The sequence below is a fragment of the Chaetodon auriga genome, chromosome 21 (assembly GCF_051107435.1).
Source record: "Chaetodon auriga isolate fChaAug3 chromosome 21, fChaAug3.hap1, whole genome shotgun sequence".
Taxonomy (NCBI): Eukaryota; Metazoa; Chordata; class Actinopteri; order Chaetodontiformes; family Chaetodontidae; genus Chaetodon; species Chaetodon auriga.
In genome coordinates, this window is record NC_135094.1 from 7,335,184 (window position 1) to 7,359,507 (window position 24,324).

The window sequence follows — 24,324 nt, forward strand, 5'->3', positions numbered from 1 at the left end:
CTCATGAAACAGTGAGGACAAAACAAAGAGGTCCTGTCCTGAAGTTCTTTGGGGATAAGCAGGTGCTTAAATAACACAACTAGAGATATACTCAATTTATTGTATAAAAATGACTCTTGTTAATACCGTACAAATATTTTACATTAATCAAACAGTAGAAATATTTACATCAGCAAACATTTACATGATGTGTTTTTTTTTGTTTTTTTTTTAGAGTGTGTTTATGGAGGATACTAAATGAATTGTGGCCCCTGTGGAGGATCTTTGGTATTCAGCCACATTCTTCTCATAGCTATGTTAATGTAAAATTTTCTAGCCACGTGTCATCAGTTTAAGAGGAAAACAGATCGAAATGAAATATGCCATACACTATACAATGTGACTGTGACAGAAACAGATTTATAAATTGATCTTTATGCTCTTGTGGTGTTAAAAAATGCAGAAAAATCTTCCGAATGAGCACAAACACATCAGTCTAAATGCAGCCATATAAGACGCAGCGTTTCAGAAGGCTTCATTCATCATACTCTCCAACTTCTCCTCTTCAGCAGTAACGGACGCAGTAAAGTCTCTTGTGAAATATTGCATTTCTATTGTTCCTGACTCGTGTGCCAGTGCTATTCCTGAATATATGTTTTGTTGTCCCGCGTCTCCAAACACAGCCATGGCAGTCACCCTGAGGAGAGAGCAGAGCATGTGCACCACGAATCAATACAACAAATCAAAACTTGCTCAGAAAAACATCATCCCTCATGTCTGAGTGCTTCTACCTGTCAGAACCCATCCTTTCAGTGACCACAGGCTCTGTGTCATTTTTCAGCAGGTCCCATATGTGGAGGTGAGAGGCTGCGTCGAGGACACAGAAGACTGCTGGTCTGGTTTGAGCCCACTGCAGTGAGACCACTGCTTCACCAGCTGTACCACTCTTCCACTCTGCCACAGGCTGCTCATGGCTGACTGCATGCAGCCTGATGCTGCCATCCCCACAGCCCACCTGGAATAAGTGAAAAAAGTTTTCAATGAACATTATGTAAGACATTTATGTTTATGTCTTTATCTATGAGATGGTCTTGAATGTTGGTCTGTGTTGAACATTTGCACTCTCACCAAGAACAAATGCTGCATGAAGGGAGAAAAGTGGATTGAGCTGACATCAACAGGTCGAACTCCCACCTCCTCAAACCTGTAAAACTTTGGCGGAGCCTTCAAACCGTGACTCGTTCCATGATTGACCAGACCCTAGACAGAAATCATATTAACGCACTGCAACAAAATGACCAAAGCTGTCATTGAGGAGGAAATAGTTTCTGAATATCTTCACGGTGTCAATTTGAAAGGACATCACGGTGCAGCAGACAAGATTATGCTCACCATATTGGTGCCAATAAAGAAATGATTGGAGTCTGTTGGAAGGAATTTTAAATGAAGTGTCTGCAACGGCCCCATTTTCACTGCATCTCGTGGTGATACCCTGAGAGCCAGACAGCCCAAGAGAGGGAGAAAAGTGCCGAAGCAGAGGTGAGAGGTTACAACATTCCCAGCCAAAAACAAACTGTGCAACGGTGGAACACGACACTGCCGCACATTCACGCTGCACATACATGACCGTAGATATGTTCCCATCAAACGTCGAGGTGACACAAACAACAGCCCGCAGTACATAACAAACAAGATCGTATGACCATGACTGAGCAGCTGTGTTCCACTGGGCAAAAACATTGTGGGGTATTTTGAGCCCAGCGGCTGGCAGTGACAGATGATCGTCATAAGCTATTTATCAATCTCACCTCTCAGCAGTGAGGAGGGAGGAGCTGTGAAGTAACTTTACTTTGCCCCCAGGCCTGAGTCCTGCGAGAGAGATGGAGAGAGCGGCTGAAGGTGGAACCGCATGTGTGAGAAAGCTGAGGAAAGGGAGGGAGTGCTCTGAAACGTGACTGCCTTACCTAGATCTGTTGGAGAGCCAGACTCGTTGGCTTTTGGGAGTTCCACTACCACCTAAAGGACACAGGGAGGAAGTCATGAAAGTCCGTCATGGTATAACTTGGCTGTTTGTGTAGAGCAGTGGTTTTCTAGTCGCCCTGTCCACAGGTGTTCACCACAGGACGTACAGACAACTATCACTGGATGTCTCTAGCACTGAAAAAAATGTAAAAACATGATGATTCTCAAGCAAGTTCTGCAGTTATAAGGAGGCATCTTTTTTCTATGATATACAAGACGATTTATGGCCAGTTACTTGAAACAGACATCGGAGATAAGATGTCCTCTGGAGGTCTGAGTCACGCTGTGTCTGAAGATAGGTGCATCAGGTCTGTGTGTTTGGATTCAATTGTGGCATTCAGTGATTAAAGGTTTTTAAAGTACCTTCACTTGCCTCTGTGAGCTGTACGATAATAGTAATTACAATAACTTACTTCATGCTGCTTTTAGAACATTGGCATGCACAAGTCACTTTCGCCTCACACAGTATCTTCACCTCATGTTTCTCCCACTGCGTGGGACTCTCCTGTGGCCCCCCAGGGGCAGCATGCCACAGTTTTTAAACCTCTGGTGTCGACAGAAGGTATGCACTATACTGTATATGTACTACTTTGTTGACCAACCTACCCAGAAATTTAAAACCCCACTTTCATCCAGAGAAGCCAGCTGGAATGACAATCCTGACGACTCTGGATTGTGAAACAGAATAACAATTTAATATAAAACCAACTGTGAATGACAAAAACATAGAGCACATTCATAAAATGATACACACGATCCCGATCAGTGGGTTTTCCATTCCATACCTTCCTCAGACGCCAAAAGGGGGACCTCTGGCCTCAGCCCTCCTGCTACTGTGGAGGGGACAACTTCCACAGAAGTCACAGATGAGAAATGGCCTGCGCTGGACATCACTGCATCTGTGTTGACAAGATGATAAAAGAGAGGCTATCAGCACACACTGAATCAGAGCTACTGTTACGTAAGAAAACAGCCTCTGAACCTTAAGTGAGAGAAGGAGCAGGGGCCGTGCCGAATCACCACAGACAGTAAATAAAGATGTTTGTCTCTTAGTGGCTGCTGACATTCATTTTCTCGGGACTGCAAAGCACAGGGTGAAAGATCAGGGGGCTTTATGTTCTCAAAATAAAGCGGGGGGGGGGGAGATTCCCAGTGCCACCATCCCAGACAATCAATAATAAATACACATGGAAAGAAATTCTAGGTCTTATCATTCCTCCTGGTTTTCATTGATGTTTTTTTTTTTTCTTATACAAAGATTAAATTTGAGTCAGTGAAACAGAGAAGAAAATGGTTACCCATCATCTGTAACATACCAGTGGAGAAGGTGGGCTGTCGAAAAGTCCACTCATCCTCCCCTATCTTCAGGCGGTAATGGTTACGAGCGTGCTCCCTCAGGTCCCACAGCAACACAGAGCCGACTGATGTGCCTGCAAACACCAGTGTGGCCTTTCCAGGGCTGAAGCAACAACACTGCACCTGCAGCAGTGAGCATTAAAGAGGGTTACTGATGCACACCGAACAAGTGAAGCTGTCTCCTGCATCACAAACATGTCAATCTCAAGTTTTGAAGTCTCTTGACTGTCTTGAAAGTAAGTTTAGAAATTTATGCTTATTTTACTTATTGTTAATTCTCACAACTATGTTTGCTATAACTGAAAAATGAAATGTCACCTCAGATTCGTAGACGAGGACTTTTTGAGGTCTGGACGGCTCCCAAATGTTCCAGATGCAGATGATGGTGCAGCTGTCCAGACGCACAGCACTGGGCTTAGTTGTCGGGCTGTGGACTGACATCATTGTGTGCCTCTGCACCTGAGAGAAGTGCACCAGGCTGATGCTGCGACCTGCAATTGATCAAAAATGGTGTGATCCACGGGAAGAACTTCCTGAGCAGTACAATCACAACTGCTATGGACCACAAGGTACAAAAAACAGCTGATAAAATACAAGCTTACCATAAAGAAAAGGCAACTTAGTGTTGAGCTGTAAACTTCCATCGCTGAAAGACAGCATGTCTGTTTGAGACCTCAGCTTCCTGCGGGATTTCCTCTCAGCTCGATCCTCTTCCAGCAGGACCACCATCACCTTGATTCAGTCACACAAGACAACAGGCGTTTGTTGTTTGATGTAGGAAGTCAACAACTGCTCCATTTTTAAAACTGTGTGCGAGCGAAAAGCGAACCTGTGAGGCTGAGCGCAGAAACGCTGTCAGACGCTGTGAATCAAAGTTCGCTTCCCTCATGGATTTGTCTTGTGCTTCATGAGCGAGATTGGGATCTGTCACAACAAAAACCTCGTCATTAAACATGCAAACTCTGAGGTGATCGGGGAAAACTCTTGGCTGTTCCTTACCACCACAGGCCCCACTGTGCTCTGGAGGATGCTGTGTCCACTTCTGACACACCTCTATCTCTTCTGTCTGGATGTCTCTGTCTGCATTGTCCTCATTACACTGAACGTAAGCCTGACAGGGACGAAGTTTTCACACGTTATTCAGACATGAACAAGATTTCCCTTTTATAATTTGGCTGCAGGTATCTGTGTAAACCAAATGCGGCAACAGAAACAAACACGGACCTGCTTTGTGTTTGCATTTCCAAAGTTTCTGATATACATGTCATATTCATTAACAGGTGGGAGATCCAAAAGGGAGAACGTCATGGAGAAATCCAGATCGATTAAGCGAAGAAGCTCCGTGCTGCGTTTCCTGTAGCCAGAAAAAAAACACATCAAAGGCACAATTAAAGAGCACATTAAAAAGTGCTTGAAAACCATAAAACGTGAATTACAATTATTCATTTACATGAATATGTTTATTGCAAGTTAACTTACTTCTGTTTTGTGGCAACTTTCTTGCTGACTTCACGCTGCTTTGCGGCCACAAAGTCGATAAACTTCCCACGCTGGGAGGCTCTGCTCTGGGCTTTCTCAGATCCTATTAACAGAGCAGCAAAGATGCATTATGTCTCGTACAATTCTGCACAAAAATATGCTTCAGCTCAGTCATAAACAAACCAGTCTGGGTACACCGTAACATGCAATGACACTAAGTGCATATATGTTGGGTAGAATTAACTTTACCCCTGGACCATCTAGGCCCATCTTCCTCCTCTCTGCTTGTAATTTGTCTGGACTGAGCTGTTCCGACTCTCTCGTTCTCTTCATCCATGGCTCTCTGAATCGCTTCAATTTCCTTTCTCCTTTGTGCTGTGAGTTCCTCCCTCTCTTCACCCACCTCTGGATGCTGTGACTCCTTCTCGTCTTCACCTTCATTTGCACTCTCGTCCATCTCCTCAAAATCCTCCTCATAATCCTTTGAGCAGAGAAATGTATTAAGAGCTATAAAGGGTGATCTATTTATTTATTTATTTATTTATTGCTTATTACATTCAATATGTTTAATGCAAAAATATATACCCATGAGCACAAACTTAAACTGGATGCAGTTATAAAAAGCTATGAATACTCACCAGTTTCTTAGAATGTAAATCGATTACAGCATGCAAAAGTAACACAAAAATACATAAATGAATGTTAAAAAACTAAAATTTTATCACGATGAGGATTTGATTCTACAGTATGTGACCGAGTAGGCTGTATTATTACCTCAAAGTCATCCTCATATTCCTGGTCAGCCAGATCTCCATCATTGACAACCTGCAGCCATGACATGAAAGCATGAAGAAGAAAATATCTTATATATTTAAATAAGTGTTCAGAAACTCTTTGGGACGGCGCAGCATGACAGTGAAACTGAAGATGAACATAATGTATAAGAGAAGGGGTGCAGTGCATGCAGTGCAGACAGCAGATGGCTCCCAAGACCAAGTTCATCAGTTCAAGCTTATTTTTTCCAGTTTCAGCTCATAACGTCACATAACCATCTGCACTGTGAGCTGAAATATGGTTTGCTTTCATGCAAGAAAAGGAAATGTAGCTGTGAGATAAAACTGTAGCTGGTGTGGTATTATAATATTTATGTTCAACCCGTTATTGATGGGAAAGAGAAATCACCAGATTAAAAACAAAAAGAAATCCAGAAATGCACAGCAAAGTAACACAGCATCTTACAGGCTCCTCTGTGTCCCCTACACCTGCCACACTAGCTGTCCAGCGCTCAGATACCTTTGTTACATCCTGGATCACAAAAATGACACATGGGGGAAAAAAGGCAAAGGCTCCATTAGAGAAAATAGAAGGATCTACAGGTTACAGCATACAGGCAACATACGTGCATACAAACCTCAGTTTTAGTCTCAGGCCTATGACTTTTGTCAGATGCTGATTTCTTGGAGCTGGTTCGGTCTCTGTGATGATTTCTTTGCGGGTCCTCCTCATCTCTGTGCCTTCTCTCCTTGTGTGTGTCCCGCTCTGCTCGCTCTCTGTCACCACGGTGATGCCTGACCTCTTCACCTGACCCCTTTAAGTCTCGATGTCCCCTGGATTCACTGTCATGCCTCCGCTTTTCATCCTGGAGAGCAGCAAAATCCAAATAACACCATGTAACCGAAGGATTTTGACACAACAACATTAAAGTTACAAGCCACAGCGCTGAAAGTGAAATGCTCCACTTATGTGACATTTAGGCACAATGATGATGAATCACTCAAACTGCAAAACAGTGATGAACAACTGCACATTCTTACATGATCTCCTCTCTCTTTGTGCCTCCTCTCTCTCTCCTCTTTATGTCGTCTATGTTCGTCTCTGTGCTCTGAAATCACAGTCAAGTAAATCAGGTAACGAATGTTGACCGCACCTATAAATAATATGACAAGCGAAGTGAACACTCTGCAGTGGCCTTACCTCTTTCCTCCTTCAGTTCCAAATGCTTTCTGTCTCCGTGTCTCTCTCGTCTTTCTTTGTCTTTCCTCTTGTCTTCATGTTCATCTTGGTGTCTCTCTCTCTCTCCATGCCGATCTCTCCTCTCTTTTTCATGCTTTTCTATCCGGTCTCTTTCTCCGCTGTCCTCATGTCTCCTTCTCTCCCTCTCAGTCCTGTGCTCTCTGTCCCGTTCTTCTCTCCTTCTTTCCTTGTCTCTCTCTTCCCTCCTTTTGTCCCTGTCCTCCTCGTTGTGCCTCTCTCTATACCTTTCCCTCTCTTTCTCCTTGTCTCTGTGTCTTTCCTTGTCCCTCTCCCTCTCATGCTTTTCCTCTCTATCTCGCCTCCTCTCTCTCTTCTCCCTGTTACCATCACCGTACCCCTTTTCATCTACCAACTTGTCTCTTTCCCTTCTCTTCTCCCTGTCCCTCTCATCTCTTCTATCCCTTTCCCTATCGCCTCTCCGATCCCGTGAGCCCTCTTTCCGTCGATCTGCATGTCTGTTTTTCTCATCTTCATCTCTTCTCTCTCTTGTAGTCTCCCTTTCCCTCTGCTTGTCTCCCTCTCGTCTAGACTCCCTCTCCAGGTCTCTGCGGCGCCTATCTAGGGATTCTTCACCACGGTGCCTTCTCTCGTCACTATATCCTTCCTCCTAAAAAATGAGAAAATAAAACCATTTACATTATTTAGATGGAATTTAGTCCACTGATATAAATCCAGCTTGAATCACCGCCACTTGCAATGCTTCGCCACACTCTCTGAAACTTACCCTGATGTGTCTTCTCAGGTCAGCTGGTCTCCATGTGTCTTCCTTCGTGATTTTCTACATATACAGATTATTTATGTTCACTGGATGATCATATTAAAGCTCATTCAAAGACAATATAAACATATGTTAACATCAGACCAAATATATGCCAACCAGTGCATCAAAAACACGTTCATTTCTTAAGATAACTAACGTTCGGCGGACATGACGTTATCCATTGAAAATATGTTGCCCAGCTTTAGTCCGCATACGGTGAGGTCAAAGATAAAGCAGTTACCTTGTCGCTTTGCATGTTCTCATCTGTGTATTTAATTCTGAAGTCTCTCAATCGCCGAAAACTCGCTCATATTTTTGTAATAACGCCGCCATGATGGTCTATCTCTAGTGCGCAGCCGCAGTTAGTTGAAACCAAGGAGACGCGTCACTTCAACTTGACAACAGGATTTTTAATCAATAACAGAACAATCCCTGGAATCAACAACCAGTCGCCATGGCAACAGTTAACGAATTCACCGTTAAATCCGTATTTAGCAAAACGTATAAAACGTTTCAAGTTTGCACAAACGATTATTATTATTATTCGACAGTAGTCGACTGGTTGCTGCGAAATGAGCTCCAGTTCATTTCGATGATCACTGTGAGACTCGTGTGCTAATCGATTTCTCTGTGCTCGTCATTCCACAACAGCTTCTATTTTAACGGCTCTGTCATTTGATAACTAGTTAGCTAGGTAGAAACATACGTATTTGTTTGAAATATAAGCACTGACGTATGCTTGCTTTCTTCTCGTTACTTTAAGAATAGCTAATGGACTTGGTTTTACCACAGCTAATAATTACAGGCTGTGTTTACCGCGATAGAGAACCAGATGGCGGTATTTCATCTTTTTAGCTAGGCTACAGGCACCACTGGGAGCGCACAGTGCATGATCCCTGTGCGTTTTGAGAAATTATCATTTTAAACCTGTGAAGAGACAGAGCAAGTGGAGCTGTGGACCGGACTGGGTCAGCTGGTCATTTTAACAAGGAAATGCACTCTGAAGCTTTTAATCGTTTTGGAAATTAAAGTGGTCAATGCCAGCGATTCCTCCGAGGGCAATGGGCTGGTGTGCAGTTGAGCCAACGTGAGAACAGGGTCCCCAAAGGAACCGCTTCGGTCCGCTCGCACATGGGAACCGTGTCTCCCAACTACATCCGCATTTTATCAGTTTGAAGACGGACATGTCTAGAGACAGCATGACAGATGTACGAAGAGCCCACTCCCACAATGCGAGCCCTGCTTCAATTAAGGAGAATGGACACGCCGTACCGAGCCCCGCTCAGCCCAACTTTCCCCATCCCTCAGCGGGGAACATACCCGACGACACCCCGGTGTCCTCGACCAGCGAGCTGACCCAGACCTGGGTTCACCTCGCAAAAACGTTTGTTCTCATTTTCCCCATTTACGCATTGGGCTATTTCGAGTTCAGCTTCAGCTGGCTCTTGATCGGACTGGTTATTTTTTTCTGGTGGAGGAGAAACACAGGAGGGAAGCACAGCCGGCTGAGTCGAGCTCTCGCTTTCTTTGAGCAAGAGGAGAGAAGTGTCAAGCAGAGTCTGACGACCTCTGATTTACCACCATGGGTAAGACACTGTCAGATACAGTAGATGAAATAATGTCCACGGCCGCTTATCCAGGCTGAGCCGTTTCTCTGAAGACCGTGTGGTATTTTTGTGCTAAATATTTTGGAGTTTCCAGGAAAAACAATCAGCTGACAGGAGCATGAGTTGAGCTGTAAAGCTGTGATGGAGCAGCTGTTCCCCCAGCAGTGACATTAGACTGAGTCCCAGTCTAAATACAGCAGGGTACAATGGTAAACCAGACACCACGCTGGAAAGAAACATGCCCACAGGGTCTCTGTTATTTTGGGATTCAGGCTGCTGTCTCTCAGTTAACTCACCCTATTACAGCAACACTTGTTAGATTGTTAGATAACATTGGTGTTCTTGACTTTTCCATTCAGGGTTAACAGTTCAGTGTTTAGGGTTTTGTTGGGAATCTCCTGAAACCTCCTCCAAGACCCTCAGCGGACCCAGTATGCAAACTGATGAGATAGCATAGGTTGCATTTAATCAAGTGGTACCCAATGCAACCTAGATAATAACATAATGACAGCAGGTATTACGTATATATATATATATATGCAAAGTTCAACTGCAGGATGTTTTCCCCAAAGTTAAATATTTAATGTTTTGGAAGGCATGCGTTATGTGACTTGTCTCCAGCACTAGTGCCTTTGAAAGAGGTCTGTAAAACACCATGTAATCCATGTTGTTAACTGGTGTCTGGAGGGAGCTGGATTAAAGCATCAAGGGGAAACATCTTACAGTAAATGCCATGGCTTCTTTAATAATCATATATTATTGTAATTAATATATAATAATATTAATGCTCTTAGTTTCCCTAGTGAAGGCAATACAGTGTTTATGTGTCAGTAGTTTAAATTCCATGTTCTCTTCAGTGTTGACTCTAATGGAAGTCCAATGGACAGAGATCAACTGTGGAAGCCCCTTCATATGTATTAGTGCCCTGTGTGTCTTCAGGACTGGAAAATAGAGTGAAATTTTGAGATTTCTTTTCACAAAAACGTTTTTTAGGACACCAGATGGTCCCAGGAGTCCAGTTTGGAAATCACTAAGCAAACAGTTTCGATTGCATTTAATCAAGTGCTATCCAAGCACAAAATTAAATTAAAGTGAGCCTCGAGTCTCGGCTCCTCAGCTTATCTGACTTAACTGTTAGCCTAACTAAACTATAAACCCAACGCTTTCCGTATCAGACTCATCCAGCTCAACTGGTCAGCGATGTTAAGTGCAGCCTCATTTTGAACAGTAAAAAGCTTATTCTGCTGACACATGGCTGAGGAGGCATTGAGGCTATTAAACGGGAATGGAGGAGCGAGATGGGGTAGAGCAGCAGCATCCCACTTATAGGGAAAAGGCATTATTGAATGGCCTCAGCACCCCCCTGCCTTAAGTTTGCGGTTAATAGAAGAAACTGCAAGCCAAGCGCTGCATGTACCTCCGGTCAAACCTGGTGAGGCCGTGCATGACCATCACAAGAAATAACACTGCATGTCCCACACTGAGCGCATGTCACTGCATTGATACTGTAGCCTAACCCTAACCCAGCTCCCAAATCTTGGCTAGGGCCAGTTTCTCAGCTGAATCGAGTCTTAATAGACTTGTCACTGTTATCACAAAGGCTTTTTTAGCAGGAGTGCCTCCATTCCCAAGCTTCCATTGCTGAAGTGTACTCCTCCTTGTTCCAGTTTAAACCCTCAGATGTTTTCATCCAGGGTGAGTCACTGGCTGGGTGGGGTAGCAGCTACTTACACTGAAAGTATCAGTAAGGGTCTGAGTTTAATATCACATGGGAATGGAAATGAAAAAAAAAAAAACATGCACTGTCTCACCAACTGCTATATTTATTCATTAATGATGTTTCAACCTGCTTTGTTAGATATATGAGGAAGCATCACAACAGTTCCATATGGAGAGATGCTCATGAAATCATCCAATTAGAGGATCCCAGACATTAGTTCAATTAGTGAATGACAAAAATGACAAAGTAAATAGCAAAAGTGACAGTGTTCTTCTTTAATCATACAATTTAATTATACATAAAATATTGCACTGTGTATTTTTTGATGTCACATGGGACAAAAGCAGTAGTAAAGAAGGAGGCCAGTATGCTGCTTGTTTTCAGTTTTCTGATGTGTTGTTAAGAGGAGTCGTATTGTGTGCATTAGAGTAGAAACACGTAGCAGCACTTATGTCAGTGTGACTTATGGGATGTACTGTATGTTTGAGAGGTAAGCATTGCGGTATGTGTCTGAAGTCAGCAGGACAGATGTCAGCTGAATCAAATGGTTTGTCTGCTGTGTCTCTGAACGTGGCACTTTAGCACTTTTTGAAGATGTAAAGCTGATGCCTCATTAACTATACTGTCTAATTATATTTTGAGTTTGTCCTGATGACTTTACTTGCACAGTTTAGGCAGTTTGAAGTAAGGGAGAATAGTTTGAAAACCCAAACTGTTAATTACACTCTCAAGACGTAAACCCCAACAACACAGCAACAAGCTAAATAATTAAGATGCTCTGCTCCCACTCTGCTGCACAGCTCAGTTTCCTCAGCCAGCACTTAAATGTGTCCTTTTGACTATGGCATCCATTACTTCACTGACATTTCCTGAATAAGATCACTGTGTCAGCGCTAATAATGAAGCCATGCCAGCGTCCCTTCCAGAAGATTATATTGTTTACACCTCACAACATAAACTATAGGCCTGAATCTGTCATATTAAGAAGGACTTTCTGTTCCCTGTTCTCCTGCTCTTTTCTCTGCTTCATCCACACTTTGACATAAATGCTGGATAAGCACTTTTGCTGCCACCATGAGGAATAGTGCTGTCCCTTGTAACTGTCCCAACACATCTCATATCTCACCAGCACGCCGGCCAGATCCGTCACTTTATCTTACTGTTGAGATTAGGGAATAAATGCCTTCAATTCAGTGTGATAGAGAGGTAGGGTTGTATATCTGTTATTTATTAAGGTGGTGCGTGCATGGCTGCACACCTTTGTGCACGGTATTGACTTCGTTCTCCCCATTTCCTTTTCCTCGTGTTAAATCAATGCCTGATTTACTTTGGCCGTTCGAGAAGATTAGTCAAACTGCAACTCAGTCTCTCAGCACAGTTGTATTATGGACATGTGTGGAGGCCTAGAATGAGACGGATAGAGGATTTATTTTGGAATCTAGGAACATTATAAAAACACAGTCTTTAGGTGATCTTTATTTTCTAGTTTATCTTTGAATTCAGCAGTCTTGAGCAAATAACGACTAACATGACATGACTGCTTGTTGCTCACATTCAAAATGTGAAGGAAAAATAAGTGTAAGGTTTTCACTGATGTCTGATAACAGCTTACACGCCAAAGATGATGATGAAAGAATGGTCATGGATCAATGCATTCTTCACGTAGAAATGAAAATCCTTGAAAAAATTTAACAAACTTTTCCTTCATCTTCTTTCTATTATATATCAAGCAGCCACTCCACATCAAAGAGCTCCTGCAGCAGTGGGTCTCATGCATCACCCAAAAGAAGCACACTCTTTGTAATGATGGTGTTGTCAAACTGTGGTATTGCTGTCAGCAATGTAGAATCCAGGTTTGTTTTAACATTTCCAATGCCCAAGAGACATGTCTTGTTCAAGCTTTTGCTTTTCTGTGTAGCAGAATTACAACCCAAAAGCTTTCCAGAAGCAGAATTTGACCTTGGAGTTTGGGAAAGTCACTTACTTTACAGATTTCACTGTACACAACCGCAATTTGAAACAGTTTGAACTGGAATGCTTCCAATGAACAGCATTCAGTGCAGCGTCTTTGGTCCAGACTGAAGTATCTGAACAACTATCCAATGAAAATTTGGAGCAGATATTTATGTTGCCTAGAAGATCATTCCTACTATCTTTGGGGATTCCCTGACTTTTCATCTAGCATCACCATCAGGTTAACATTTGTGGTTTTGAGTGAAATGTCTCAGCTATTGGAGGGATTGCCTCAAGATTGAGTACATCACTCATGTTTGAATTGTTGTATTTTGTGTTTAGTGCAGATTAGTAACATGCTGTGCTGCAATGTGAACATGATAAAGCTTGTTAGCATTGTGAGTGACATTAGCATTTAGCGCAAAGCACAGCTTGTGCCAAATTACAGCCTCTTGGAGATGCTAGAAAGGCTGTTGACTCCACCGTGTTGTAACGATGGTGTAATAAAGGTTGTGTAAAACATAAATAAAAAGAAAACGCAATCATTTGCAAATGAACTGTTTTTGTCGACAGCGGTTTTTGCAAAGTGTTGTCGAGCCCATCTGCTAATGTACTTTGTACAGTCAAGTGTTTCACAAAGTGGTGAACCTCGCTGCATCCTTGCTTATGAATGACTGAGCCTTTCAATTTAAAACATTAAGTATGTTGTCGTTCTACGGTTTTCAGCGGAGTGAATTGCAAAATGGATTAGCAGCTTATCACAATCTGTTTTATACATCATCCCAGCCATTTTTTGAAACTTTGAAATGGGAGCAAAGAAAGCTCTGCACACTTTTGTTTTTCATCAGAGTGATCCTGCATCTGTTCTCTGGTACGACTGCAGTGATTTTCTCCAAAGTGGTGGCTTTTTAAACTGAAAAACAAAGAATTTTCATTAGTATGAGTCAAAGTCCAGTTGATTAAAATTGACGTTTAAATACAAGCTTTTAGTTTCAGCGATCACACAAGAATTTCAAATGTATTTAAAGTCCGATTGCCTGTGGAACAGACCTCTCCCCTGAAAGCCTCACAGACTAGAGATTATCTGCTCTGTTTTCTCCATTGTAGGTTCACTTCCCAGACGTGGAGCGAGTCGAGTGGCTAAACAAGGTAAAGAATCGAGCGGCTGTCTCTTGAATTTGTTTGCCTGAGTGAAGCCCTCCTCCCTGCTTTTTAAACACTGGAGTAAATGGGATGTCTGTCGCTCCTCTTCCCACTGGGCCTGTGACTGTTGCCACACTGCAGCACGTCTGACTTAACATGCAGCCCTGTTTTCACAGCGCAGTGAAATGCATTAACCCCTGTGAATCCCCATGGCAACAACCTGGATGGACATTTTAAAGCACTCGAGAGTAAACATTAAAACAATCTAGATCCTGACATCAAAATTTAATTTGTTGGTCCCTGCTTGATGCTTGTGAGAGACTTAAATAGAGCAAAATTTTGAATATTTTAAAATAGCTGTGTCATTCGCAGTGTGAGAGATGTACCGGTATGAGGTAGCCAGAAGAGCCTGTACATGCCTTTATGATTATATGATGGAAAAAGACAACATTTTTTAGACAGACTCTGCTATGATTGGTCTATAAAGTTCAGCCCTGTCTTCCTGTATCCCCTCAGACAGTGAAACAGATGTGGCCCTATATCTGCCAGTTTGTGGAGAAACTGTTCCGCGACACCATCGAGCCGGCGGTGAAGGAGTCCAACTCCCACCTCAGCACCTTCTGCTTCAGCAAGATCGACATAGGAGACAAAGTGAGCACCTCCTAGTGTTCCTGCACGGTTTAAGACCGATCATGTGTTGTTTCAGCTGTCACTAAACAGACTACTGGCAGCAGGTGTCGTAAGGACAGCTGGTGAGGGTGCGTGGGAGCTTGAGCGGGAAAATACATGCATGTCGCTGACATATGCCCTTGTTTCATAAATAGTTTCCATGTGGGGTCAGGAGAGGGGTCGACTGTGTGCTAACCACGTGGGAGTTTGTGAGCCGTGGAGGTGTTGGTGTTGTGTTGATAGACTGGAGTGGTGCAGTGGCCATAATGTTTCCCTTTTGTTGTGTTGTAGCCCCTGAGGGTCAACGGGGTCAAGGTTTATACAGAAAATGTGGATAAGCGGCAGATTATCATGGACCTACAGATCAGGTGAGCCTACCACATCCCTTTTTAAATCACTTTTACCTCCGTAGCTTCTTTCTGATTGTGGCTTCAAGTGGTTTGTGCAGACCTTGAAGGAGTGCTCCACTGATTTAGCATTGCACTCCGATCACATTGTCAGACTTGTGATTGACAGTTTGAAAAAAGGATAAAAATGTATAAATGTAAGACCAGAGATATACTCGTTTTGTATTCCACTGATTCTTTGTCAAAACCTAACATTACCCATAATGCAGCATGATTACCAACAGTTGAGTCGGGGATGTGGGCAATTTTAGGCACTTTGTCAGCTGTTGTGCAGCTCCCTCTGGAGCCACAAAAGGCTTCATGTGACTGTTTTCACATATGCAGCAGTACTCCCCAAAACATGTAAACAGATTTTGATGTGTAAAATAAGTGGCGTTGCCCTTGAAGGGATTGTTGATCTGAAATGAAGTTTCAGTCCTTAATAATTCACTGCTGGTTCATTTGGCAACACCCATAGTTAGTGGTGATAACAGGAAGTAACGTGCTACAGCTCTAATATGGTGTTAGTAGACTGAGCAATAAACAGTGAGGTTGATAATGAAATAAAATTAAAAACAGCAATGCTGGATCACATGCAGCAGTTTGAATCTAGAGGAGGCCACAAACTTTAATAACTACATCGAGAGGTCATTTCTGAAAATTTCTGATTGCTGAAAAATGTTGACCATAGATAGCATCAAAAATAACTTTTAAAGTCTGGAAAATAAGATGATTTAAAAATGCTGAATATGATTCACTGAGCTCAGTAACTGGATGTTTGTAAGTATAAATTCAAATACAGGAAAGGAAATGAATAAAACATGGAGTCGCTATGATGTCTAAATCAATGTAATGCCTTATCCGACCGAATCAGAGCTTCAGAGTCCTTCTAACATTGATGGAACAGTAAAGGAACCATGGCACGGTATCTGACACAGTCTGTGTTTCTGTCACTCAGCTTTGTCGGCAACACAGAGATCGATGTAGACATCAAACGCTACTACTGCAAAGCTGGCATTAAGAGCATCCAGGTAAGGAAACTCCTTTTTCTTCACATCCTCACAGAGCTGTGGTCCTTTGGCACGAGTCTTGGCCTCTACAGTGGTTTTCAGAAGGGAACCTGAAGTGTTCGATAGGAAGTGATACAGTGACTTCGGGTAAAGGTTGTCCTGTCAGCTTCAAGTTAAGAGGTTTTTCCAGTACTGGATGATCACAGCTTTGATTTTTGTGCAGCATATTACAGATGTTGAATGTATTTGTACAGGAGCTTTTCTCCTTCACCAGAACAGTTTCTTATTATTCTTGTGCTGTGACGTGTGTTAAATGTTTGCATGTATAAAGCTTTAAGCGTATAATTTCATCAAGCAGTGGTATCAGTACAAATTACTTATGTGTGTTGTGTACTCATACTGATGAGGCTGTACTAATAACAAGAAATTCTGTACAGCAATGCTTTCCAAGCTTTTTAACAATGCCCACTTGCAGCCCTTTGTCACAGACGGCATATGGCTAAATATTGTGAACAGTTCAACCAAAGACTCATTTTCGGAGATTGTTTACTCTGAATCTTATTTAGAGGCCTTGTAAGGTAAAACCCCACGGTCTTGTGTTTTGTACTGCAGAAATGTTTTTTTTTTTTTCTTACTTTCCCATTTATTGTCTTGTAACCCCTTAAGGGTCTGAAGTTGGGAACTGTTTCTCTGTAGAGCTATGAAGGCAATCAAGTACAACAGAGTGGCTGAGGAGAAAGTAAAATGAAACAGCATCGTAATACAAAATAGAGTGTAAAAACAGAATTATAGAAGGTTTTGGTGCACAGTTTAACTTTGAATTACTGTAAGGAATATATAATTATCTCAGAATGAGCCCCTCCTCCATGAAATGTATGTAACTCACATCATTTTAACGTATAAACTGTGAAAAATGAATGAAAATATGTTCCCTTTTAATTTAAAATCATCCTCATTCAGAAAATACACCTGCTCTCTGTTGTGCCTAAGTGTGTGTGTGTGTGTGTGTGTGTGTGTGTGTGTGTGTGTATTCTTGTATGTCCTTGACCCTTTTGTGTGTGAAAAAAACAATCAGCGTGTCTCCTCGGAGACCGAGCGCTGTTAGGTCTGTCCCTGGGGGGAGATCTGTTGCTCGCTGCCCTCATTGTGTAACTCAGGCAGACCTACATATCTCTGCAGCTCATTATCAACCACTAATACATTAGTCCCCATCACTCCTTGAGCTGGTTTACACAGAGCAGGTGTGTTGGACTCCATGACACTGCTGAGATTAGTGATGGCTTTGTGAGTGTGAGTGGGGTTAAATGCCGGCTGATATTGGTCTTTTATTATTTATTTTATATGTCGCGTGGTCCCACTACCATGATGGAGCTCCACCACAGCCACTGTACATTAAAAGCCTGTTAAACCTCCAAATAAATGATGTCATTTTCCTTTCATAAACAAACCCATTATGTAAGATCTATGCATCGTGGCATTGATCTGTGTGCTGCTGCATTTGAGACATCGTTTCTCTGTTAAAATGGATAAATCAAAATGAGGTTTGAATTCTTGCTCACGCCTCTGACAAATTCAAGGATATATGCTTCACTTTGGTTGGCCAGCTACTGTCTGTGCCATTAAGGAGCTGATTTAATCTCAGAGGTGTCAGAGGGAAATAACGTCTCAGATTGAACTTCCTTGACCAAGAAATAACATGAAGCAAATGAGATGACATTTCCTTTGAAGAGCTGCACAGAAAAACTTAAAAAGAGCTTTATCAGTAACGGTATCGAGAGTGTTATTGATACTGGTTGGGCAAGATTTTCTTACCATCCATCCTGAAAATATAAATATAGTCCGAAAACAAATATATTCGTGCTAGAATTTAAGCATCCTTTGTTCCCTGGTGTGGATTAGAGCAGCTGTGTGGCATCCACATGACGCACGTAAAGCGCTTCCAGCACCATAATCCCTGTAATTGTCATAATATGTTACTGAGAAGGTGGAGGATGACACGGGGCAGGTGTGAAATAAGGCTGTGATTGAGTTTCCAACCTGTCATGTGCTCCAGCTGACAGCTCCACTGCTGAGGAATGTCGAGAGCCAGCGAGGCGTGACTTCCCTTTACCTCTAAACCTTTGTGTACGCGTGTGTGTCAGTGCGTTGCTCTTGTGTTTCCATAGATCCACGGCGTGTTGAGGGTGGTGATGGAGCCGTTGCTGGGTGATATGCCTCTTGTCGGAGCTCTGTCTGTGTTCTTCCTCAAGAAGCCAGTAAGTCCAAACACTGGTAATATGACACTGGTTAATTCAATTAAACCTGTTTGATTGAGAAGCAGTGGAAATTATAATGATGCCGCTCTTTAAATAAAGGCAATATGATTAGAGTGGAGGCTATTAAACTGGGATTTGCATGTGGAAATACAAAACCAGCTTGCTCCTACGTCTTTGCCAGCACCTGAGATGATGCAGCAATGCAACACTTTGAGTGTTAGACTGTTATTTTACATGACATCTGAAAATAATGGACATTTTACATGATCTTCTCTGTATCCATTGGTTTTGTCAAAGTTGCCCCCATTTCTGTGAACATCACTCTCACTAAGCTTTATGATATTGCATGACATAAAACAAATTGCTCCTTGGTTTTCGGCTTTGCTAATCTGTTTGCCTCTCTCAGGCAGAAATAATAAACGTAAATTGGACGTTAAATGTTAATTTTGTAAGTCAAGTCACTGCTGAATCACAGTACAATCTGTTTCTTCATTCATCTTCATTTTACAGCTCAACAACTTGCAGTTTAATTTCAGTTTCTTCTCCCTCTCTGGTTTTGCTGTTGACATTGCATATTGTGCTCCATTGATTAAACCCTTAAAAGCTCATCTCTGTTCATCAGAAATAAATATTTAGAAGTCCATGGAAAAATCCTTCAGGCCTTACTGGCTGAGCTGGAACTCTGCACCTTTGCCTTCATGTGCAGATCTAAGCAGTCCCTGTCTGCAGGTCCGCCCACCCCTCCACCCTCGCCTACAGCCGACAATCTGAAACTGTTCTGAGTAACGTTTGCAGTCATTTTCTTCATCAACACCCCCAAGCCATTTAAAATGTCCTGTCAGCATTTGACATGAATCATCATGTAACTTGGCAGGCTCACGTTGGCTAACATTATCACACTGCAAATTTGCAGTCAACAGATAAAACACAACAAAAATAATCTTACCAACATTGGCTTGTGCTGCTGTGTCCTCAGGACAAACGGACGGAACAGTGTCGGGCTTCAGTTTCAGTTCTGTGTCTGGAAACAGGTTTCAGTTCAGCTGGATTTTCAGGCTCTTTCTTAATACATGAAGGCTCACCATTGCTCCTTCTGCAACTTTGCAACCGTCTCTGCCGTCATTTTGAAAATATTGAAACTTAGCTTGAAATATACCAATACAAAGCTACACCTGGCTTCTCCTCTGATACTCCGCCTTTCACGGCAGCCTTGTCTGCAAGTTGACGGGTTTGTTCCTGAGCTGTCTTATACATGAAACCCTGCTCAACAATGGTATTATCTGCTTATTTATTATGATATGTCTTGTAGCATATAAAAAACTGCATATGGACATGCTAACTTGCTTAAAAACTTGATTTTAGTTGGAGGTAGTATTTAATCGACATCACTTTATGTGACTTGCACTTCACATGGCTTGTTACTTCCATTTTCCAGTCCATCAATCTCCCTGTTCAACCCCTGTGCAGAGCCACTGCTGCATAGCTTAAAAATGTTTGACCGATTTATACTAAATGGGAGGACCCAGTGGAGCTATAGCAGAGCTTTAAATAGCCGCAGATCAAGCCAGTCCTACTTTGGCAGATTTCTCTACCCAAGGCACTCAACTAAAGCTCGGCGTGGAGATATTACTGTAGGAGGCTGAAGTGAGAAGGTAGCAGTCAGTAAATCACGATGCAGTTCCACATGTGTACACACGCACTTATGCATCTCATCTTCTGCCTGCCTCTAGTTGAGGAACGTTGCATTGAGGCGAGAGAAGAAAAACACAAAAGCAATTTCTTTAAAAAAGCAAAAAGCAAAAAAAAAAAATTCTTGACATTGTGTATCCTGGAAACCAAATAACTCATCGTCTTCCTTTCAGCGTGCCATACAAGGCCTGATCCACAGTACCAAATGAAATAGAAACGTTTCCAGACCATAAGAGGTCTTGACCGCGGCGGGTCTGTGTGATCGCACTAATGTGACTCAGTGCAGTGTAAATAAAGAGATGCAACGCGTTCTGCTGAGAGAACTGAAAAGAGATTTCAGAGCTCAGGTTCAGCTGAACAGTCCTGCTCTTTAGAAAAGGACCTCTGATGGAAGACATCCACTCCATATTGTGAGCACATGGTTCTTTATGTCACCCACTAAATAATAGATTGATTGCAACACGGTGACAAAATGTCAAAATGGAAAAAGAAACCTGTAAATCGTGAATATTTTTCAGGATAAATTAATGTTTTGTCATTTGTAGATTGACCAAGTGATTTAATGAGCAATTATTTCTGCCTTGATCGCAGACCAAGTGCTGTTTTTCCCAGTACTACATTGCTACTCAACAACAACAAGTCGAGTCTTTTGCACACTCTGCAGAGAAGTGATTTGCAGGCAGTTGTGTGTCCCTTCGCGCCACGCTCCCACAACACTCAGACCTCCCATCACATCATTCAGAGCCCTGCAGTGCTCCCTCTCTCCCCTGCGGCGCTCACTTCATCTGCTGCAGTGAAAGCGACTTGGCCAGAAAAGAAGGGTGGGAAGGAGTCATTAAGAAAACACAGCGACTTCAGCATGGAGGCAGAAACAGATCAAAGCTCAGTGAGAGGCGGGATCTGCCTGATGCTGATGAGCCACACTCTCTTTGGTTTGCTTTCCTTTGTACTGTCTTCCCTTTTGAAAATGTGAAAACCTGCTGCCAGCTTTACCCAAAAACTGAATGGAAATTGGTTTGCACTTTACTCCAGATGTACTCTGGAGTACTTTGGAAAAACTAGTACTTTTAACGATAGATAGCTAAATTGTTCCTGACCTCATTATGCAATGAAAACTAATGAGACCCCAGAGGGCTGCTGCTATGTCTATAAATATTTCAGTAAGCAGGTGTTTTTGTATTCATTTCCATATAAGGATCTGTGATTTCTGTCTAATTGTGCATACAGCATCCGCTTAAACACTTAGAAGGTAAAGCATGAAAAAAACAAAAAAGGTAAAAGCAATCCGCTTAAGGGCCAGAAAAGGCTGCTGTTTTTATATTTTATTAACATTCCATTGCTGAACATCTTTCCTAAATAATTTAAATATCACATTAAGTATTTCTTTGTTTTCAAAGTCGACCAAAGCAGCAGCAACTTGTTCACAGAACTTTTGATTTATATTATTTTGCTGCAACTTGTGTCGGACACTGTCTGTGCTGTTATTATTCAGCAGGGCTTGTTGGCCAGAAATAAGAAGCGATGAGGTGAATGTAGCACAGGGGCCAGAAAACAATAAACTGAAGTGTTTGAATCAATTTAATTTACACTTTCTTCTGCTGCAGCCCGACCACCTGATATGTTCTCCTTTCCCATTTTCTTTTAGCTTCTGGACATTAACTGGACTGGCCTCACCAATATACTTGACATTCCTGGACTCAAGTAAGTAAGCTCAAACGTACTTTTCTTGCTCATCAAGAAATGTCTTTGTTGGTGCGTGTGAGGGAAAATGAAATGGAACCTCGAGGATCAAATTTCAAAAGAACAATAATTCATTATGCGCCTGAGACTTAATCTGCAAATAATGAGGAAATGCTTTCACTGCACTTTCTGGCTGTATTTTCACCAGAGCCTGTCTTGTCCAATATCTGACGAGATGAATTTCACCAAATGCACTGATATTATTTTCTGCTAAAGTTTTATTGGAGTGCTGAACGCCTGGGGTGTCCTTGTCCTTGTTGCTGTTGTGATTAAGAGCTTGACCTGACTTAGCTGATGGAGGTCATCTTTTTGCAGGCTGACAGTGAGCTCAAGCACAATGTTGGCAGTACGTTTACATGCACACATCACTGTGAATATCCAGATTAAGATAACAGTTTAATGATCTAACTGGACTAAAAGAGTTAAGGTCAGAAAATGTGCTGCTTGTAGCCAGTTTCCTCAATCTTTGTTAGGTTGTCTCACTTGTATTAAGTGTCTTTTCCCCTTGGGGTTGTGTGGGCTGAGCAGGGAGTAAATGAGCGTCAATTAAGAGTCGCTAACAGCCAAACACAATTACTCGCTGCTGTCTGAGTGGTTCATACATTATTTACACCCCAAAGAAAGTGACACATGCATGAATGCGGCTGCATGTGATTTTCTGGGATTATGGCTGGTTGTCATATGCCCTGCTGATGTGGGCAGACATGTTGGCACAGGCAGCACTTAGTGGCCGGTCGCTGTCAGCTCTTCTGTTGAGTCCTCTGTGGGTTGAAATGGATCTATGTAGCTTGTGCAATGCAATATGTGTGTGTGTGCGTGTTGGTTGTGGAGGAAGGAGAGCACGTGCATATGAGAGGGAATAGCTGGTGGAGTGGAGGCGCAGATGGTGAAATCGTAGCTGCAGCGAGACGGTCCTTTGAATGCAGCGGCAGCAGACAGACAGCATCAGCTGCCGACTTGAAGGCTCGCCCAGTGTGTCGTCGTTAAAGCCTTTTTTTATTATGTTATGTGAACATGTTGTGATATGTCATGGTTGTTGAGTTGGTTTTAGAATCAGAGTCAGAGTACGAGCACGCGAGCAGCTCTGTTAGGCTGTACTCAGCAAAATGCTAACGCTAGCATGCTCCCAATGACAACATGCTGATGTTCAGCAGTTGCAATGTTTACCATGTTCAGCATCTTAGGTTAGCATGTTAACATTTGGTAGTTAGCACTGAATATTTAATGAACACGTGAAAACTCGGATCATGAATGTCTGCTTAGAATTTCATTGCCATCCATCCCATAGTTGTTGAGATATTTCAGTCTGGACCAAACAGACACACCTGTGTTACTAACCCTGCAGCCATGCCGTCGCTAGCATGGCTAAAAGCATTACTGTCTGTCAAAAGATGATGCACATTTTTCTTTGACATGGCTCTTGAGAGTGAAACACACACTCTAACACTATATTGTACATTCTGTATATTGAAAAGTGTCCATGTCTGCAGTCAGCGCTGTTCTGAAATGAATAAACGGTCTCCCTGTTATTACTGTGTGCACACTCAGGCAGGTGTGTGGGGGTGTTCCAGTGTTTATACCAGGGGGGCAACAAAAATGCAGCAATAAGCGCTGATGCAGCAGGAATCCCTTTACGCTCTCAGATCTCAGCCGAAGAAACGCTCTGATCAGTCCCCCTCCAGAGAATCATGAAGTCTCTAATCGGCTCACAGAGAAGAGCTGCAGCCTGCCGTTTCAAAGAAGAGCTCAGGGTTGATCGAATGAATGTTTCTCCTGACTCCAGACAAACACGGTGGAGTTCATTTCATTGTCATCAGATTAGATAGTGTGTTGTTTTTGTGTTGTTTCAGAGAAGCAAAGGAATTTTCTGTTTTTAGAGGAATCTTAATTGCTTTCCTTTGACAGTCCTGCTGAATTACCTTTATGACTGTAAGAAATTGCAAGGTTAGAATTAACTGCAGGCAGTTATAAAACATTCATTCTGAATGTCCTGCTGTTGGAACTCATTCATAACCTTGACTGTATCTGTATCACCTACAACAAATCCCAATAACCTCAGAACTACTCTTTACTTTGAAATGTCAAATAGCTGCTGGCTAATTGTAAATTGCTGGCATCTGAATGGTTTGACATTTAGAAATCTTTCCATAATTCAGTTCACATTTTGCTTATGGATTTTGGTCTCTTAGCTGCTGAGTGAGGTGCTTTCACTGATCCGCTGGCTTTTAGTTTCTGTTTGCTATTGTATGCTAGGCAGGGCTGCAGCTAACGGCTATTATGAGTTAAACAATGACTCAGTGGCTCTTGTTTAGCTAAGCTAAGTTAAGCTAAGCTTTTTATGGTGTATGACAAATTCAGTTCTTAAGACGTGGGAGTATCAAAATTGTTGGTTGGTTTTTATCTCTGTTTTCTAGTTTGTTTGTTTGTTTGTTTGTTTCAAATTTTACCGACTGTTTTTTTTTCTATTTTTATGTCTTATTCTACTTTTAGATGGTAAAACACGTGTGAAAAAGTCTGGATTT

The 24,324-nt window shown here is 42.3% G+C and overlaps 2 protein-coding genes across 3 annotated transcripts in view; one reads left to right on the top strand and one right to left on the bottom strand.

Annotated features, from left to right (window-relative positions):
- Positions 1-81: 81 nt before the first annotated feature.
- dync2i1 (dynein 2 intermediate chain 1) lies at positions 82-7,982 on the bottom strand. Its single transcript, XM_076721565.1, has 23 exons — positions 7,872-7,982; positions 7,595-7,648; positions 6,811-7,477; positions 6,651-6,718; positions 6,248-6,475; positions 6,076-6,141; positions 5,611-5,661; positions 5,086-5,317; positions 4,837-4,939; positions 4,582-4,711; positions 4,357-4,468; positions 4,187-4,281; positions 3,960-4,089; positions 3,676-3,848; positions 3,318-3,480; positions 2,787-2,900; positions 2,608-2,669; positions 1,944-1,995; positions 1,788-1,848; positions 1,372-1,471; positions 1,108-1,239; positions 771-994; positions 82-676 (listed from the first exon to the last, which is right to left on the bottom strand). The coding sequence occupies exons 1-23, from the start codon at positions 7,884-7,886 to the stop codon at positions 505-507; spliced, it is 3,204 nt and encodes a 1,067-aa protein (XP_076577680.1). The 5' UTR covers positions 7,887-7,982; the 3' UTR covers positions 82-504.
- Positions 7,983-8,483: 501 nt separating this feature from the next.
- Positions 8,484-24,324, top strand: part of esyt2b (extended synaptotagmin-like protein 2b) — a 28,517-nt gene continuing 12,676 nt past the window's right edge. The window contains exons 1-7 of one of the 2 annotated variants that reach the window (XM_076761838.1): positions 8,484-9,216; positions 14,018-14,059; positions 14,570-14,704; positions 15,014-15,090; positions 16,067-16,139; positions 18,284-18,373; positions 21,708-21,763. In XM_076761838.1, coding sequence (XP_076617953.1) covers positions 8,815-9,216; positions 14,018-14,059; positions 14,570-14,704; positions 15,014-15,090; positions 16,067-16,139; positions 18,284-18,373; positions 21,708-21,763 — 875 coding nt within the window. In that variant the 5' untranslated portion in view covers positions 8,484-8,814. The remainder of the gene's footprint in view (positions 9,217-14,017; positions 14,060-14,569; positions 14,705-15,013; positions 15,091-16,066; positions 16,140-18,283; positions 18,374-21,707; positions 21,764-24,324) is intronic. The other variant, XM_076761837.1, reaches the window with a different exon arrangement.

Bases quoted from the DNA above. Each gene is read 5' to 3' on its own strand.
- dync2i1 (XM_076721565.1), bottom strand. The intron at 6,476-6,650 runs GTAAGAATGTGC...GCTGCTCTCCAG, and splicing joins ACAAAGAGAGAGGAGATCAT to GATGAAAAGCGGAGGCATGA. The intron at 4,469-4,581 runs GTCCGTGTTTGT...CGTCCCTGTCAG, and splicing joins GAAATGCAAACACAAAGCAG to GCTTACGTTCAGTGTAATGA.